This window comes from Lipotes vexillifer, unplaced genomic scaffold (assembly GCF_000442215.2).
Source record: "Lipotes vexillifer unplaced genomic scaffold, Lipotes_vexillifer_v1.1 scaffold1179, whole genome shotgun sequence".
Lineage (NCBI taxonomy): Eukaryota > Metazoa > Chordata > Mammalia > Artiodactyla > Lipotidae > Lipotes > Lipotes vexillifer.
The window spans coordinates 1,488,514-1,505,663 of record NW_006783890.1 but is presented as its reverse complement, the minus strand read 5'-3'; the positions used below and the strand labels follow the sequence as shown (position 1 = coordinate 1,505,663).

The 17,150-nt window shown below is 35.8% G+C and overlaps 1 protein-coding gene across 1 annotated transcript in view; it reads left to right on the top strand.

Annotated features, from left to right (window-relative positions):
- SPAG16 (sperm associated antigen 16) overlaps positions 1-17,150 on the top strand; it is a 906,862-nt gene that overhangs the window by 416,348 nt on the left and 473,364 nt on the right. Inside the window, exon 11 of the mRNA XM_007456417.1 lies at positions 9-152. Coding sequence (XP_007456479.1) covers positions 9-152 — 144 coding nt within the window. The remainder of the gene's footprint in view (positions 1-8; positions 153-17,150) is intronic.

Here is a 17,150-nt window from a genome sequence, read left to right as displayed (position 1 = left end):
CTGTGTAGCATCATCATGCACCCCTGCAAAGACATCCTCATCTCCTGTGGGGAGGACCGCATCTGGAAGGTGGTGGGGCTCCCCAAAGGCAATGTGCTTCTCACAGGATTGGGCCACACCGACTGGCTTTCGGATTGCTGCTTCCATCCCAGGTCAGTACACACAACTCCCAGAGCCAGCCTGATCTCTCCAGGAATGCATTTGTTTCCCCTGTGTCTTCAATCTACTGGCTTTTTTTTTTTTTCTTAAACCACTTTATTGAAGTATGAATAGGTGTACATATTTAATATATATGACCTGATAAGTTTGGAGTTAAGTATACATCCTTGAAATCATCACTACAATCTATACCATAAACATATCTATCATCTCCAAAAGTTTCTTCCCATCCACTTTATTTTATCATCATCATCATCATCATCATAAAAATACTTAACGTAAGATCTACCTTCTTAGCAAGTTTTTAAGTATTCAATAAGTATCATTTGCTGTAGGCTCTGTGCTGTACAGTAGATCTCTAGGACTCACTCGTCTTGTATAAATGAAACTTGAAACTTTGTACTGCCACTTTTCTCTCTGCAACACCTCCTCTTCCACTGAATTTTGAAATGTGTAGATAATGCTCCTCTGGCTTTCCTTATATTGACTTTAGATTGATTGCTTTTGATATTTAGTACATGTAAAACTTAGTCCACATGCTGATGCATTTAAAAAGAGTAATAAGCTTCCCAGGACAAGCATTAGAAGTGCTCCTTGTACTCATAAGCTATGAAAAGGCACATGAATTTCAATAATGCATATCAATGTTTACTTTGCCTCTGTTAATCTTGCATGTTTTCCTTTTAGAATTAAGTTTTCTACCAAAAAGGATCAGGAGGCAGTGATCAATTTCTTTAAAAATTTCAATGATACTCAAGACGTTAAAGAAAACAAAGCAGAACTGAAGACATTGAGCCCTGTAATTTTCAGGATTCACTGAATTTTTGTACCAAAAGAACCAGGGCACAGAAAGAAAGACATTGTTAAACATACATATACATTATTCTGGTGGCAGGAAACTCTGCCCACAGTTGCTTGTGGTCAACTGCTCTCCCTAATCCCAACTGTCTTCTCTTATTCAACATTATGCTTAACATTTGTTAAGCATCTGGCTCTATCTGGCTCTTTCTAACAGTCTCTCGTCTAACTACTCTTTGAGATGCATAGTCCGTAGTGCAACTTCTCAACCATTCCATTGGGAAATTTTGGTCTTAGGAGGACCTTATTGATTTATTTATTTTTTGTTTTCACAAGACTTGTTTTTTTTTAAACCATCTTTGTCTTATCCTTAGTATGAATGTCAATGAAATTAGATTGAAATAAAAGTAACTAAATTGTTCAGAAATTTGTGTGTTAATGAGAAGAGTAAACTAATTTTTTAATTTTAATTTTTGAAAATGTTTTTAAAATATAATTTTAAAATTATACCAAATAAAATATAAGTTTAAAATTATACCAACTAATTATACCAAATATAATTTTAAAATTATACCAACTAATTTTACCAAATAATCTTTGGTACTAGATGTTTGAATTTAATTTTTGAACATGTAATGCATTCTGTATCTGGTATGTGAATAAACAAATCTGCACTGCCTCTCATGTCTCAGAAACATAAAGCCCATTTGCAAGCAGAGACAACACAATTAGAAGTGTAGCCTATCACTTCTGTAGCTGCTGGGCATACTAATCAGATTTCTATAATACCCTGTCACCATGACAACCTGTGACTCTGAAATTTTCTCATTAGTGTTTGACCAGCACATGGTCCTTTTAATAGATCTTCCTGTTTTTCCAGTCAATTACTGAAATTAAAGTGAGGTGAAATACATCATTATTCACTCATAGTATGAATTTACATTCAGTACTTTCTTTGGCAGAATTTTAGTAAAATGTAGCCACACTCCTTTTTTCTAGTGCATGTGGGATAAAAATAACGGGAGAAAATACATTTAGCTATATGTGTTTTAAGTAAGAGATAATGAATAGAAAGTGTTCCATTTGTAGAATTGGTGAAAATAATAAATGATTATTAGAAACAACAACAAAAAAGCTCTTTTTTATTTGGGGTAGAGATCGGTTCTGAAGGAGTTTATATTTCAGGCCTCAGACATTTTATAATGCTTACTCCAAGTGCATCAACACCGAAGACCATACATTATGGACTATAATATATATAATATATGCATATATATACATGCATAATATTTATGCCTTAAAAGTTGTTTCTGAAATTTAAATTTGTGATATTTGATTTTTATTTTTGCTTAGATAATTTGGTTGGTAAAAAAATAATTTATTGTTAAAGATAATATCTTTCCTATTTATATACTCATCTATAATCAAAGAATCAAACATAAAATAAATTTGATTCAAATATGGATCTTTGATTAATAAATGCAGTCATAGTCTTCCTCAGAGCCCATCTTTGTGATTAGCTCGATTCTGCTCCCTTGGATGAGGTCCAGAGTAGGCACATTATAATGTGACACCTGCCTAATTCCTCTTCTCTTCACATAGAAAAATAAACTCCTACATTTTCTTTACTTTATTTTTAATTGCAATTGTTCCTAGTTGAGTGTTTTCTGTAACTTCCAGTTGTATGTATTCCTGATTATTATGACATTCAAGCCACTGTGTCTCCTACCACAGTGACATAATTCAGGTTTCTTTTGGGGGTCAAACCCACTTGATATGACAGTGGTATATACACTGAGTGACCCAGATCAGTTTTAGTCGACTTATTTCCCTTGTCATAATGGACATCTTCAATAAATAAACGACAAACACAACAGGCATAATAATATTAATATCAGGAAAAAGAGGACTAACAGAAAAAAATTAAACTGGGAGGGTAATTAAATATCACTTGAGGATCAGATAATATGATGTTGAAATATATAAAACAAAGCTCGTAAATAAAAGAAGATTCTGCCAAAAGTATAGTCATCAGAGTCAAAGACTTCAAAGTACATCAGTTTTTAATGTGTGAAGTAAACAGTTACAGTGGAATTAGAGAAATTAATAAAATAGCAAGTGTATTTAGTATTATATATTGAACTTTATACTTTATGAAGAGAGATTGTAGATTCTTTGAAATCATTCATTGTTAGGTTTTTAAAAATATATAACTCTTAAACCACAAATTTAACATAAATGAATTCTTCAGAATAACAAATATACAAACTAAAGTTTGTGAGCAAGATTCAATAGTAAAAGAAAATCAATAACTAAAATATAATAAAATCTGAATTATTAAAAAGTAAATAAATGAATATTGGGTCAAAGAACTGTAAACGGTTATTACCTAGTTGATAAACAGTCCCAAACACAATACTTATCAAACTTACGAGGTGTAACCAGAAGTGTGTTCAGAGTAGAATTCATCACTTTGACAGTTTTATTTTTTAAATGCAAAAAAAGAAAATAAGTGAATTATGAATTTAAATTAAAAAGTACAACTGGTCAACAAATATAGAAAAGCAAAGAATGGATAAGTGAAAAGTAGAAATGAATGAATTAGAATAAAAAGAGTACATTTATATTAATCCAAAAGGTTTTTTTCAAGAAAAAATAATAAAATAAGGAACTATAATATTGAAGTAAGTAGATAACTCAAAAAAAGAAAAAATACATGTAGGAAACAGAAATATTAACCTTAGCAATTTGGAAAGAGTTAAAACCACACATACAGAGATGAAAAAAATATATGTTTGGAATTCTTGATAAAATAGTAGATTTCTGTGAAAATAAGTGTCACCAATATTGAATCAAGATGGAGCAGAAACCCAGAATAGATTAATAACAGTGGAAGAAACTGAGTTCTAGAAGTTCTGCTTTTCATTCCCATCTTCTGAAGTTTTATGACTGAGTTTTAAAAACTTTATTTAAAAAAACAAGATAAATTAGTTAATTTTTAGGTTCATTGAATTTTCTGAGGACAAGAAAAAAGTGAAATTTTATTACTGGTTTCACAAACATAGCATAAACATAATTTTAAATTGGGCAAGTGTAGTACCCCCGCCACAACTCTAGGCCCTTCTCACAATTATAGATGCAAAACTTTTAAAGAGAATGAAGAAAATGGAATTCAGTTGTATGTTTGAAAAGAGTGGTATACAATGACCAAGTAAGATTTGTACTTGAAAAGCGTGGAATATATAAGTGATCCAACTATGAGGACATCATATTATAAATTTTACTAATAGTTAACATTCAAAGTTACTTTAAAGTTGTTGGGTAAAAATCTAGCATCTATACTTAAGACACAGATGTTTGCAAATATTATTAAGCCCCATGTGTTGGAATTGACAAAGAGAATGAATTTTGGAACAGCTGGGAACCAAGAAGGTCTGGCAGGTGAGTGTAGAATCTGGATGCCATGGAGTCGGATGGGTCAAACGAGGAATGGGTATTCACGGGTAGTAGAGCAAAGTGGGGAACATAAAACCAAACAGGCAAAAATACCTAAAATCCAAATAGAAGCAAAGCCTCTTTGTCTAAGCCTTCGGTAGCTATGCAAGGCATTGTTACTTGTCCAGTTGGTATTTATTCTCAATAAAGGTTAGCCACATTTTTTCTTTTTCTTAATGATAATGGTTACATTTTATTAAAATATTTTCAACACTGAAATTTTCTAACATATTTATAAGTTAAAAAATAAAATGTATGTGGAAAACTTTTAACTATAAACACTATGCATATATTATACAGACTCTACAAATTGAAGGCAATTTAAAACTCTTACTGCAAAGGCTGTATTCTTTTAAAATAACACTATACACATAACTAAATCATTGTCATCTATTGTTTAGAGTACAATTGGTTTTGATTGCATCTAAGTTTTTAAGTTCCTTAGTAGAATTTGTGAATCAAGACACTTTTTTAGGAATGACATGGGTAACTAATCACTGTAGAACCATCTATTATTACATATTTACCACTAGATGGCGATCATACAGTGGTAAGGTAAAGCACCCTTTGCATTTACTGGGTAGACAGATGAACTGGCTGTTGAAAGTGATTCATTGGTTGCTGAAAATGATGAAGGGGTGGAGCAATGCAGAGAATGTGCATTGGTGCTGCCTTTGTTGAAAGAGTGAAATGTACAATGCCAAAAAGCAGGAACCTTAAGCATAATCCTGTGCAAGGTAGACGTCATGCTCTAAACTGCTAAAACATGGAATCAGAGTTTCAGGTTGCCCAAATTAGAATCCTACCTTCACCTTTGCTAGTCCTGTCAGTTTTCTTGTCTGCAAAATGGATGCAATAATGATATCTACTTTGTGGGTTAATTATGAAGGCTAAATCCTATCATATATGAAAAACACAAGTTCTGTTGCCTGGCAACTGTATGCTCAAGAAATGTTACCTATTATTATTTTTTATTCATTGATAGGTATGTTGAGAACTTAGATCAGAAATTTTTATAAAACTGGTAGCCTTAAACACAGTGGGTTAGGAAGGAAAGACTATATTGTGATGTCTGGGTTACACCAAGCTAGAATTAGAAGAATGCTCTCAAACCATGAAACATTTGAGGATCATGTCTGAAGGTCTTACCAAGTTAAAAATAAAATAATTTATAAACTGAAAACAAATATAATTAATGCAAAAAGATGTATGTTACTCATCTGTCCTTAGCCCTTAAGAATGTGTCTCTTTAAAAATTGTACCAAGTAGCTCATCGTATTTTGCTTTTACAGGAGAAAAAATTCTACATATTTCCTATTTTTTAGGTTCTAGAAGGAAAATAATTGGCTAGAAACACCAAAAAAATTACTTTTTGAAATTAAAAGTATTTAAATTGAAAGCATTTAAAAATAAAATATTTTTGCTGTTTTTGAGGAAAGTAAAGCACGTAATGATTGACCTGCTCTGTCCACAGGCATGTATTATTATTGTTGGCCCATTTAGACTAGCTTTGGGCAAATGAAACAGAGTTGTATATCAATCTCCGGGTTAATATCAATAGATAAATAAAACGTACACTACACTACCTTAATAATACATCATTTGGTCTTTACCTAATAAAGGAGGACTGCTCAATGACAGTAACATGGTTTTGAGTGTAAATACAATGTCCAGTTCTCTGGTACTTGAGGTTGCATTTTCTTTGATGTGACCACAGCTTATTACGTGAAACAGCATGTATCTTCCCAGGTATCTCTATAAAATGAAAGTAGTTGGGATTAGTGGTTTAAACAATTTCACAGTGCTGCATTTTTTTTCCTGATCTCACTGCCTGAGATAGAAACAGAGCTGACAGCATCCTGTTAAACATAACTTCTACCCTTATAAGCTGATTTATGAATTTGTGAGTAAATGGGTCTCTACAAAATCCCTCATATTCTCTCTTTGTGGTACAAGCTACCTGTTCATGTATTTATACAGTGCCTAAAACCATAGTATGAAAGCTCTCTGACAGGTATATCGTTTAGTTATTAAAAAATGGAAACGTGGTTAACCATTTTATTTTCTATAAACATAAAGCCAAGAGTTCAAATTTCAAAAGATAATGAAGGGATTGACATACCGTTTCCCTAAGATTGTGATGTTCTGAGCTTCAGAGGTAGATACTTGCATAATCCGGAAACCTCAGTAGATTTTTACCAAGATAATTTTGGGATATACCTGTTAAATAATAAAATTCCACTTTATATTCTTTGAAGAGGTGTATGTTATGCTTCTTAATATAGTTTGTCACCTGTATGTGAACAGGCTAAGCATAACAGCATACTTCTTTAAATATTTTTCTGGTCTAATTCTAAAAGTAATACATGATCACCATAGAGAAAAGTGTTAAGAAAATAAAAATTTCCCATAGTCTCACAACTCAGTGCAAACTTGGAGAGACTGCCCAAGGACTGTCCTCAGGCAAGTGGAGGAATCTGGTTTTACATATAAGAAGCACCTTCTAAAGTCAGCCTTGTTTTCATGTGTCAGTGTGACAAAGAGCCAGGTAGGTCACTTTGTTTAATCTCTGAGAGCCTCAGTTGCTCATTTGAAAATGGGGATTACCTACTTATAAGCTTTTCATGAAGAATGCATGAGAAAATCTATCTAAAACATTTAGCAGCCCTGGGCTCAGAGTAAGCATTTGGTAAAAGTAGCACTGTTGGTGTTGTTTGGCAGATTTTAGTCGAGATCTGGTTTCCTCTGAAACCAATATTGTCTCCAGGTCTATTGGCCTGTCTCTTTCTAGCAAGAAAAAAAAGAAAAAAAAAATCTGAGGAATACTATAAGCTTATTTAGGGCAGGGTCTGTATCTTATTCATCTCTGTATCCTTGGGACATAGCTTATCAATTGAAACATTATAGGGAATCAATAACTATTTAATTAAAATGAACAGAGTAGAAGATAATAGACCAGGATATGACCACTTTCTCTCATACTCTTGGTAGTATCATGTGATTATATGGATATACTCACAAACATACACATGCATACACACACGCACCACTTGTTACCACTGAGATCGCTTTATCATAGGAACTTAAAACCTAATATTAGTCCTTCATTTGACATAAAAACCCTAAAATATAAAATCTTCTCTGAATAATATTGTACTGAGGATAAATTTCAGTCAAAAGTCCAATCATTAGGAGAAGAACTTCAAAAATCTCTCCTTCATAAAAGCAGAGAGAACACTGGCAAAAATTGTCACAGTGAACTTTTCAGAACTCTAGAAATTAACCAAGCATGACCAATTAAAGGAGCATTTATGAAAAAAAATTACTGCGCCCGAGTAAGAATGTGACCTTTTTCATGTTTTAACTTGCCCCATCCGCTTCCCTTTCTTTCCCCAACTCTGCAGTAGTCTTGAAAACCAACTGCTTCACAACCATGGTAGCAAGTAGCAGAGCAGAACAAGTTTGGAAAGCTCCACAAAGCCCCATTCTCAGAGAAATGTCACTACCTGAACTTTCAAGAAGGCCCCTGGAAACCCCTATTTGCAGGGCCTGTTTTTATTTGACCTGAGTCAGGGCTTACTTTGTATGAATGGACAATTTTCCAGGGCCTTTGTAGCAAACAATCAGCAGTACATGTTTAATATTGCAGCTGCCTGAGGTAACAATAACAGTTAGGCAAACAAGAAGTTAAGCAAAATTCTTAAACAGAAAACCTAGATAATTAAATGTCCATAGGGAGCATTGAAACACTATCATGTTCCTAGGAATATCAACGGACCCATGCAGTTGGAGGGCATGCTCAGGAAAGATTTCAGAAGGGTCTAATCTCTCACAGCTGGCTGAGCTGTGAAGTTCAGCTCAAGCAGGAAGTAAAGGCTAAGTAAGGCAGAGTTGGGAATTTCCGGAGTGTTGAACATGTGCCCCATCAGAGCCAGTCAACAAAGACTGGATGACTCATTCGTTCAAGGCATTTAAACATCACCTGTTTAATCGTTAACGAAACAGGCAGACTTCTCTGACCCCACACAACAAAGAATATAGACTTTATTGACTTACTTCAGGAAAATCACTAAAAACAGCAACAACAAACCCTGGAGAGGAGGAAATCTCATTTATAGACTTTCCACATTGTACTATTTAAAATGTCAGGTTTTCAAAAATGACAAAAAATTGAAAGCATGAAAAAGAGCTGGACAAGATGCTGCAGAATCTGTAAATGTGTTAAACAAGGTGGAATTAAAATTGCACGTGGAATTAAGATAATCAGCTGACTTTAAAAAGATTATCCTGGATTATCCAGGAGGGCCCAATGTAATCACAGGCTCCTTGAAATGTCAAAGAGGAAGGCAGAAGGGTCAGAGAAAGAGCAATGTGATGCCACGTGTTGTGAGAAAGAGCTGCTCGCCTCAAGACGCCAGCAAGAACCAGCCCTTTTGATATCTTGACTTCAGCCCAATGACACTTGTTTCAGAATTTTGGCCTCCAGAGTTAGAAAATAATAAATCCATGTTATTTTATTTCCACTGTTTGTGGTAATTCGTTACAGTAGCAAAAAGAAAATACACATATCTTGTACTACTATTGTTAAATTTAATCCTAAGTATTTTAATCTTTTTGATGCTATTGTAAGTGAAAATGGTTTCTTAATTTAATTTTCAGATTGTTCAGTCCTAAGGTACATAAATACAGTTGATTATTGTATATTGACCTTGTATCAATATACAATATCTCATTTATTAATTTTAATATTTTTAGTAGATTTCTTAGAATATTCCCTATATTTTATCTTGCCATGTTATCTGTGAGGATAGTGTTCCTTTTCCAGTATAGATACCTTTTACTTCTTTTTCTTATCTAATTCTTCACCTAAAGCCTCTAGAACAATGTTGAATATGCATGGTAAGAGGAAATGTCTTTGTCTTATTTCTGATCTTAGGGGGAAAGGTTTCCATCTTTCATCACTAAGTATGTTACCTGTGAATTTTTTGTAGCTGTATTTGTCAGGTTGAGGAAGTTCCCTTCTATTCCCAATTTGTTGAGTGTGTTTCTTACATTATATAAGCTTCATATGTACAAATTATATTTTGACTTCTGTATACTCTACAGTGTGCTCACCAACGAAAGTTGTTTTCATCTGTCAACAGTTGACCCCTTTACCTATTCTCACCCTTGCTTCACTTCTCTTCCCCTCTGGTAACACTACTCTGTTCTGTATCTATATATTTGCTTTTGTTTATTTAGTTAATTTGTTTATTTAATATGCCACAGACAAGTAAGATGATACAGTATTTCTCTGTCTTATTTCACTTAGCATAATACCCTCAAGGTCTATCCATGTTGCCTCAAATGGCAAGATTTCACATTTTTATGGCTGAGAAGAGTTCCACTGTACGTAACCCATTCATCCCATCAGTGGACACTTAGGTTGTTTCCATAGCTTGGCTATTATAAATAATGCTGCAATGAAAATAGGGGTGAATATATCTTTTTGAGTTAATATTTTCATATTCTTCAGATAAATACTCAAAAGTGGAATAGCTGGATCATATGGTGGTTCTACTTTTAATTTTTTTAGGAATCCTCATGTTGTTTTCCATAGTGGCTGCACAAATTCACATTCCCTCTGACAGTGTATGAGGTTTCCTTTTTCTCCATATCATCCCCAACAGTTGTTATTTCTTGGCTTTTTGGGAACCCTTTTAATGTTGCTGGATTCAGTTTGCTAGTTTTTGTTGAGGATATTTGCATGTATATTCACAAGAGATATAGATTATAGTTTTCTTGTTGTTTTTTTTTAACATCTTTATTGGGGTATAATTGCTTTACAATGGTGTGTTAGTTTCTGCTTTATAACAGAGTGAATCATTTATACATATACATATGTTCCCATATCTCTTTCCTCTTTGTCTCCCTCCCTCCCACCCTCCCTGTCCCACCCCTCCAGGCGGCCACAAAGAACCGAGCCGGTATCCCTGTGCCATGCGGCTGCTTCCCACTGGCTATCTACCTTACGTTTGTTAGTATATATATGTCCATGTCTCTCTCTCGCCCTATCACACCTCACCCTTCCCCCTCCCCATATCCTCAAGTCTGTTCTCCAGTAGGTCTGTGTCTTTATTCCTGTTTTACCCCTAGGTTCTTCATAACATTTTTTTTTCTTAAATTCCATATATATGTGTTAGCATACGGTATTTGTCCTTCTCTTTCTGACTTACTTCACTCTGTATGACAGACTCTAGATCTATCCACCTCATTACAAATAGCTCAATTTCGTTTCTTTTTATGGCTGAGTAATATTCCATTGTATATATGTGCCACATCTTCTTTATCCATTCATCCGACGACGGGCACTTAGGTTGTTTCCATCTCCGGGCTATTGTAAATAGAGCTGCAATGAACATTTTGGTACATGACTCTTTCTGAATTCTGGTTTCCTCAGGGTATATACCTAGTAGTGGGATTGCTGGGTCATATGGTAGTTCTATTTGTAGTTTTTTAAGGAACCTCCATACTGTTCTCCATAGTGGCTGAACCAATTCACATTCCCACCAGCAGTGCAAGAGTGTTCCCTTTTCTCCACACCCTCTCCAGCATTTATTGTTTCTAGATTTTTTGATGATGGCCATTCTGACTGGTGTGAGATGATATCTCATTGTAGTTTTGATTTGCATTTCTCTAATGATTAATGATGTTGAGCATTCTTTCATGTGTTTGTTGGCAGTCTGTATATCTTCTTTGGAGAAATGTCTATTTAGGTCTTCTGCCCATTTTTGGATTGGGTTGTTTATTTTTTTGTTATTGAGCTGCATGAGCTGCCTGTAAATTTTAGAGATTAATCCTTTGTCAGTTGATTCATTTGCAAATATTTTCTCCCATTCTGAGGGCTGTCTTTTGGTCTTGTTTATGGTTTCCTTTGCTGTGCAAAAGCTTTGAAGTTTCATTAGGTCCCATTTGTTTATTTTTGTTTTTATCTCCATTACTCTAGGAGATGGGTCAAGAAGGATCTTGCTGTGATTTATGTCATAGAGTGTTCTGCCTATGTTTTCCTCTAAGAGTTTGATAGTTTCTGGCCTTACATTTAGGTCTTTAATCCATTTTGAGCTTATTTTTGTGTATGGTGTTAGGGAGTGATCTAATCTCATACTTTTACATGTACCTGTCCAATTTTCCCAGCACCACTTATTGAAGAGGCTGTCCTTTCTCCACTGTATATTCCTGCCACCTTTATCAAAGATAAGGTGACCATATGTGCATGGGTTTATCTCTGGGCTTTCTATCCTATTCCATTGATCTGTCTTTCTGTTTTTGTGCCAGTACCATACTGTCTTGATTACTGTAGCTTTGTAGTATAGTCTCAGGTCAGGGATCCTGATTCCTCCAGCTCCGTTTTTTGTTCTCAAGATTGCTTTGGCTATTCGGGGTCTTTTGTGTTTCCATACAAATTGTGAAATTTTTTGTTCTAGTTCTGTGAGAAATGCCAGTGGCAGTTTGATAGGGATTGCATTGAATCTATAGATTGCTTTGGGTAGTAGAGTCATTTTCACACTGTTGATTCTTCCAATCCAAGAACATGGTATATCTCTCCATCTATTTGTATCATCTTTAATTTCTTACATCAGTGTCTTATAATTTTCTGCATACAGGTCTTTTGTCTCCTTAGGTAGGTTTATTCCTAGATATTTTATTCTTTTTGTTGCAATGGTAAATGGGAGAGTTTTCTTGATTTCACTTTCAGATTTTTTATCACTAGTATATAGGAATGCCAGAGATTTCTGTGCATTAATTTTGTATCCTGCTACTTTACCAAATTCATTGATTAGCTCTAGTAGTTTTCTGGTAGCATCTTTAGGATTCTCTATGTATAGTATCATGTCATCTGCAAACAGTGACAGCTTTACTTCTTCTTTTCCGATTTGGATTCCTTTTATTTCCTTTTCTTCTCTGATTGCTGTGGCTAAAACTTCCAAAACTATGTTGAATAAGAGTGGTGAGAGTGGGCAACCTTTTCTTGTTCCTGACCTTAGTGGAAATGCTTTCAGTTTTTCACCTTTGGGGATGATGTTGGCTGTGGGCTTGTCATATACGGCCTTTATTATGTTGAGGAAAGTTCCCTCTACACCTACTTTCTGCAGGGTTTTTATCATAAATGGGTGTTCAATTTTGTCAAAAGCTTTCTCTGCATCTATTGAGATGATCATATGGTTTTTCTCCTTCAATTTGTTAATATGGTGTATCACATCGATAGATTTGCGTATATTGAAGAATCCTTGCATTCCTGGGATAAACCTCACTTGATCATGGTGTACGATCCTTTTAATGTGCTGTTGGATTCTGTTTGCTAGTATTTTGTTAAGGATTTTTGCATCTATGTTCATCAGTGATATTGGCCTATAGTTTTCTTTCTTTGTGACGTCCTTGTCTGGTTGTGGTATCAAGGTGATGGTGGCCTCATAGAATGAGTCGCGGAGTGTTCCTCCCTCTGCTATATTTTGGAAGAGTTTGAGAAGGATAGGTGTTAGCTCTTCTCTAAATGTTTGATAGAATTCGCCTGTGAAGGCCTCTGGTCCTGGGCTTTTGTTTATTGGGAGATTTTTAATCACAGTTTCAATTTCAGTGTTTGTGATTGGTCTGTTCATATTTTCTATTTCTTCCTGATTCAGTCTGGTAGTTTGTGCATTTCTAAGAATGTGTCCATTTCTTCCAGATTGTCCATTTTATTGGCATAGAGTTGCTTGTAGTAATCTCTCATGATCCTTTGTATTTCTGCAGTGTCAGTTGTTACTTCTCCTTTTTCATTTCTAATTCTATTGATTTGAGTCTTCTCCCTTTTTTTCTTGATGAGTCTGGCTAATGGTTTATCTATTTTGTTTATCTTCTCAAAGAACAAGCTTTTAGTTTTATTGATCTTTGCTATTGTTTCCTTCATTTCTTTTTCATTTATTTCTGATCTGATGTTTATGATTTCTTTCCTTCTGCTAACTTTGGGGTTTTTTTTATTCTTCTTTCTCTAATTGCTTGAGGTGCAAAGTTAGGTTGTTTATTCGAGATGTTTCCTGCTTCTTAAGGTCGGCTTGTATTGCTATAAACTTCCCTCTTAGAACTGCTTTTGATGCATCCCGAGGTTTTGGGTCGTTGTATCTCCATTGTCATTTGTTTCTAGGTATTTTTTAATTTCCTCTTTGATTTCTTCAGTGATCACTTCGTTATTAAGTAGTGTATTGTTTAGCCTCCATGTGTTTGTATTTTTTACAGATCTTTTCCTATAATTGATATCTAGTCTCATGGCGTTGTGGTCGGAAAAGATACTTGATACAATTTCAATTTTCTTAAATTTACCAAGGCTTGATTTGTGACCCAAGATATGATCTATCCTGGAGAATGTTCCATGAGCACTTGAGAAAAATGTGTATTCTGTTGTTTTTGGATGGAGTGTCCTATAAATATCAATTAAGTCCATCCTGTTTAATGTATCATTTAAAGCTTGTGTTTCCTTATTTATTTTCATTTTGGATGATCTGTCCATTGGTGAAAGTGGGGTGTTGAAGTCCCCTACTATGAATGTGTTACTGTCGATTTCCCCTTTTATGGCTGCTAGTTTTTGCCTTATGTATTGAGGTGCTCCTATGTTGGGTGCATAAATATTTACAATTGTTATATCTTCTTCTTGGATCGATCCCTTAATCATTATGTAGTGTCCTTCTTTGTCTCTTCTGATAGTCCTTATTTTAAAGTCTATTTTGTCTGATATGAGAATTGCTACTCCAGCTTTCTTTTGGTTTCCATTTGCATGGAATATCTTTTTCCATCCCCTTACTTTCAGTCTGTATGTGTCTCTAGGTCTGAAGTGGGTCTCTTGTAGACAGCATATATATGGGTCTTGTTTTTGTATCCATTCAGCCAATCTGTGTCTTTTGGTGGGAGCATTTAGTCCATTTACATTTAAGGTAATTATCGAAGGTAATTATCTATATGTATGTTCCTATTCCCATTTTCTAAATTGCTTTGGGGTCGTTATTATAGGACTTTTCCTTCTCTTGTGTTTTTGTCTAGAGAAGTTCCTTTAGCAGTTGTTGTAAAGCTTGTTTGGTGGTGCTAAACTCTCTCAGCTTTTGCTTTTCTGTAAAAGTTTTAATTTCTCCATCAAATCTGAATGAAATCCTTGCTGGGTAGAGTAATCTTGGTTGCAGGTTTTTCTCCTTCATCACTGCCACTCCCTTCTGGCTTGTAGAGTTTCTGCTGAGAGATCAGCTGTTAACCTTATGGGGATTCCCTTGTGTGTTATTTGTTGTTTTTTGTTGTTTTTTCCTTTCTGCTTTTAATATGTTTTCTTTGTATTTAATTTTTGACAGCTTGATTAATATGTGTCTTGGTGTATTTCTCCTTAAATTTATCCTGTATGGGACTCTCTGTGCTTCCTGGACTTGATTAACGATTTCCTTTCCCATATTAGGGAAGTTTTCAACTATAATCTCTTCAAATATTTTCTCAGTCCCTTTCTTTTTCTCTTCTTCTTCTGGAACCCCTATAATTCGAATGTTGGTGCATTTAATGTTGTCCCAGAGGTCTCTGAGACTGTCCTCAGTTCTTTTCATTCTTTTTTCTTTATTCTGCTCTGCAGTAGTTATTTCCACTGTTTTATCTTCCAAGTCACTTATCCGTTCCTCTGCCTCAGTTATTCTGCTATTGATCCCATCTAGAGTATTTTTCATTTCATTTATTGTGTTGTTCATTATTGTTTGTTTCATCTTTATTTCTTCTAGGTCCTTGTTAACTGTTTCTTGCATTTTGTCCGTTCTATTTCCAGGATTTTGGATCATCTTTACTATCATTATTCTGAATTCTTTTTCAGGTAGACTGCCTATTTCCTCTTCATTTGTTAGGTCTGGTGCATTTTTATCTTGCTCCTTCATCTGCTGTTTTACATTTTGCTTATCTTACTGTGTTTGGGTTCACCTTTTTGCAGGCTGCTATTTCGTAGTTCCCGTTGTTTTTGATGTCTGTCTCCAGTGGCTAAGGTTGGTTCAGTGGGTTGTGTAGGCTTCCTGGTGGAGGGGACTAGTGCCTGTGTTGTGGTGTATGAGGCTAGATCTTGTCTCTCTAGTGGGCAGGTCCACGTCTGGTGGTGTGTTTTGGGGTGTCTGTGGACTTATTATGATTTTAGGCAGCCTCTCTGCTAGTGGGTGGGGTTGTGTTCCTGTCTTGCTAGTTGTTTGGCATAGGATGTCCAGCACTGTATCTTGCTGGTCGTTGAGTGAAGCTGGGTGCTGGTGTTGAGATGGAGATCTCTGAGAGATTTTCGCCACTTGATATTATGTGGGGCTGGGAGGTCTCTTGTTGCCCAGTGTCCTGAAGTTGGCTCTCCCACCTCAGCGGCAGAGTCCTGACTCCTGGCTGGAGGAGCAAGAACCTTTCATCCACTCGGCTCAGAATAAAAGGGAGAGAAAGTAGAGAGAATTAGTGAAAGAAAGAAAAGAAAGAAAGAAAGAAAGAAAAGAAAGAAAGAAAGAAAGAAAGAAAGAAAGAAAGAAAGAAAGAAAGAGAAAGAAAGAAAGAAAGAAAGAAAGAAAGAAAGAAAGAAAGAAAGAAGAAGAAAGAAAGAAAGAAGAAATGAAGGAAAGAAGGAAAGAAAGGAGGGAGGGAGGGAGGAAGGAAGGAAGGAGGGAAGGAAGGAACACAGAAAGAAAGAAGATACAGTAAAATAAAATAAAGTATAATAAAGTTATTGAATTAAAAAAATAATTATTTAGAGGAAAAAAAAAAGGGAAGGATAGAACCTTAGGACAAATGGTGGAAGCAAAGTTATAGAGACAAAATCTTACATAGAAGCATACACATATACCCTCACAAAAAGAGGTAAAGTGGAAAAAATCATAAAACTTGCTCTCCAAGTCCACCTCCTCAATTTGGGACGATTCGTTGTCTCAAAAAGGGAAGGAAGGAAGGAAAGATAGAAAGAAGGTAAAGTATAATAGAGTTCTTTAAATTAAAATTAATTATTAAGAAAAAAATTTAAAAAAAAAAAGGTCGGATAGAACGCTGGGACAAATGGTGGAAGCAAACCTATACAGACAAGATCTCACACAGAAGCATACACATACACATTCACAAAAAGAGGAAAAGGGGAAAAAATCATAGATCTTGCTCTAGAAGTCCGCCTCCTCAATTTGGGATGATTCGCTGTCTATTCATGTATTCCACAGAGGCAGGGTACATCAAATTGATTGTGTAGCTTTAATCCGCTGTTTCTGAGGCTGCTGGGAGAGATTTCCCTTTTTCTTCTTTGTTCTCACAGCTCACAGGGGCTCAGCTTTCGATTTGGCCCTGCCTCTGAGTGTAGGTCGCTGGAGGGCGTCTGTTTTTTGCTCAGACAGGTCGGGGTTAAAGGAGCCGCTGACTCGGGGGCTCAGGCGCACTCAGGCCAGGGGGAGGGAGGGGCACCGAGTGCGGGGCGGGCCTGCGGCGGCAGAGGTCGGCGTGATGTCGCAGCAGCCTGAGGCCCGCTGTCAGTTCTCCCTGAGAAATTGTCCCTGGATCCCGGGAACCTGGCAGTGGCGGGCTGCACAGGCTCCCCGGAAGAGGGGTGGGCATAGTCGCCTATGCTCGCAGACAGGCCCCTTGGTGGCGGCAGCAGCACCCTTAGCGTCTCCCGCCCGTCTCTGGAGTCCGCGCTTTTAGCCGCGGCTTGCGCCCGTCTCTGG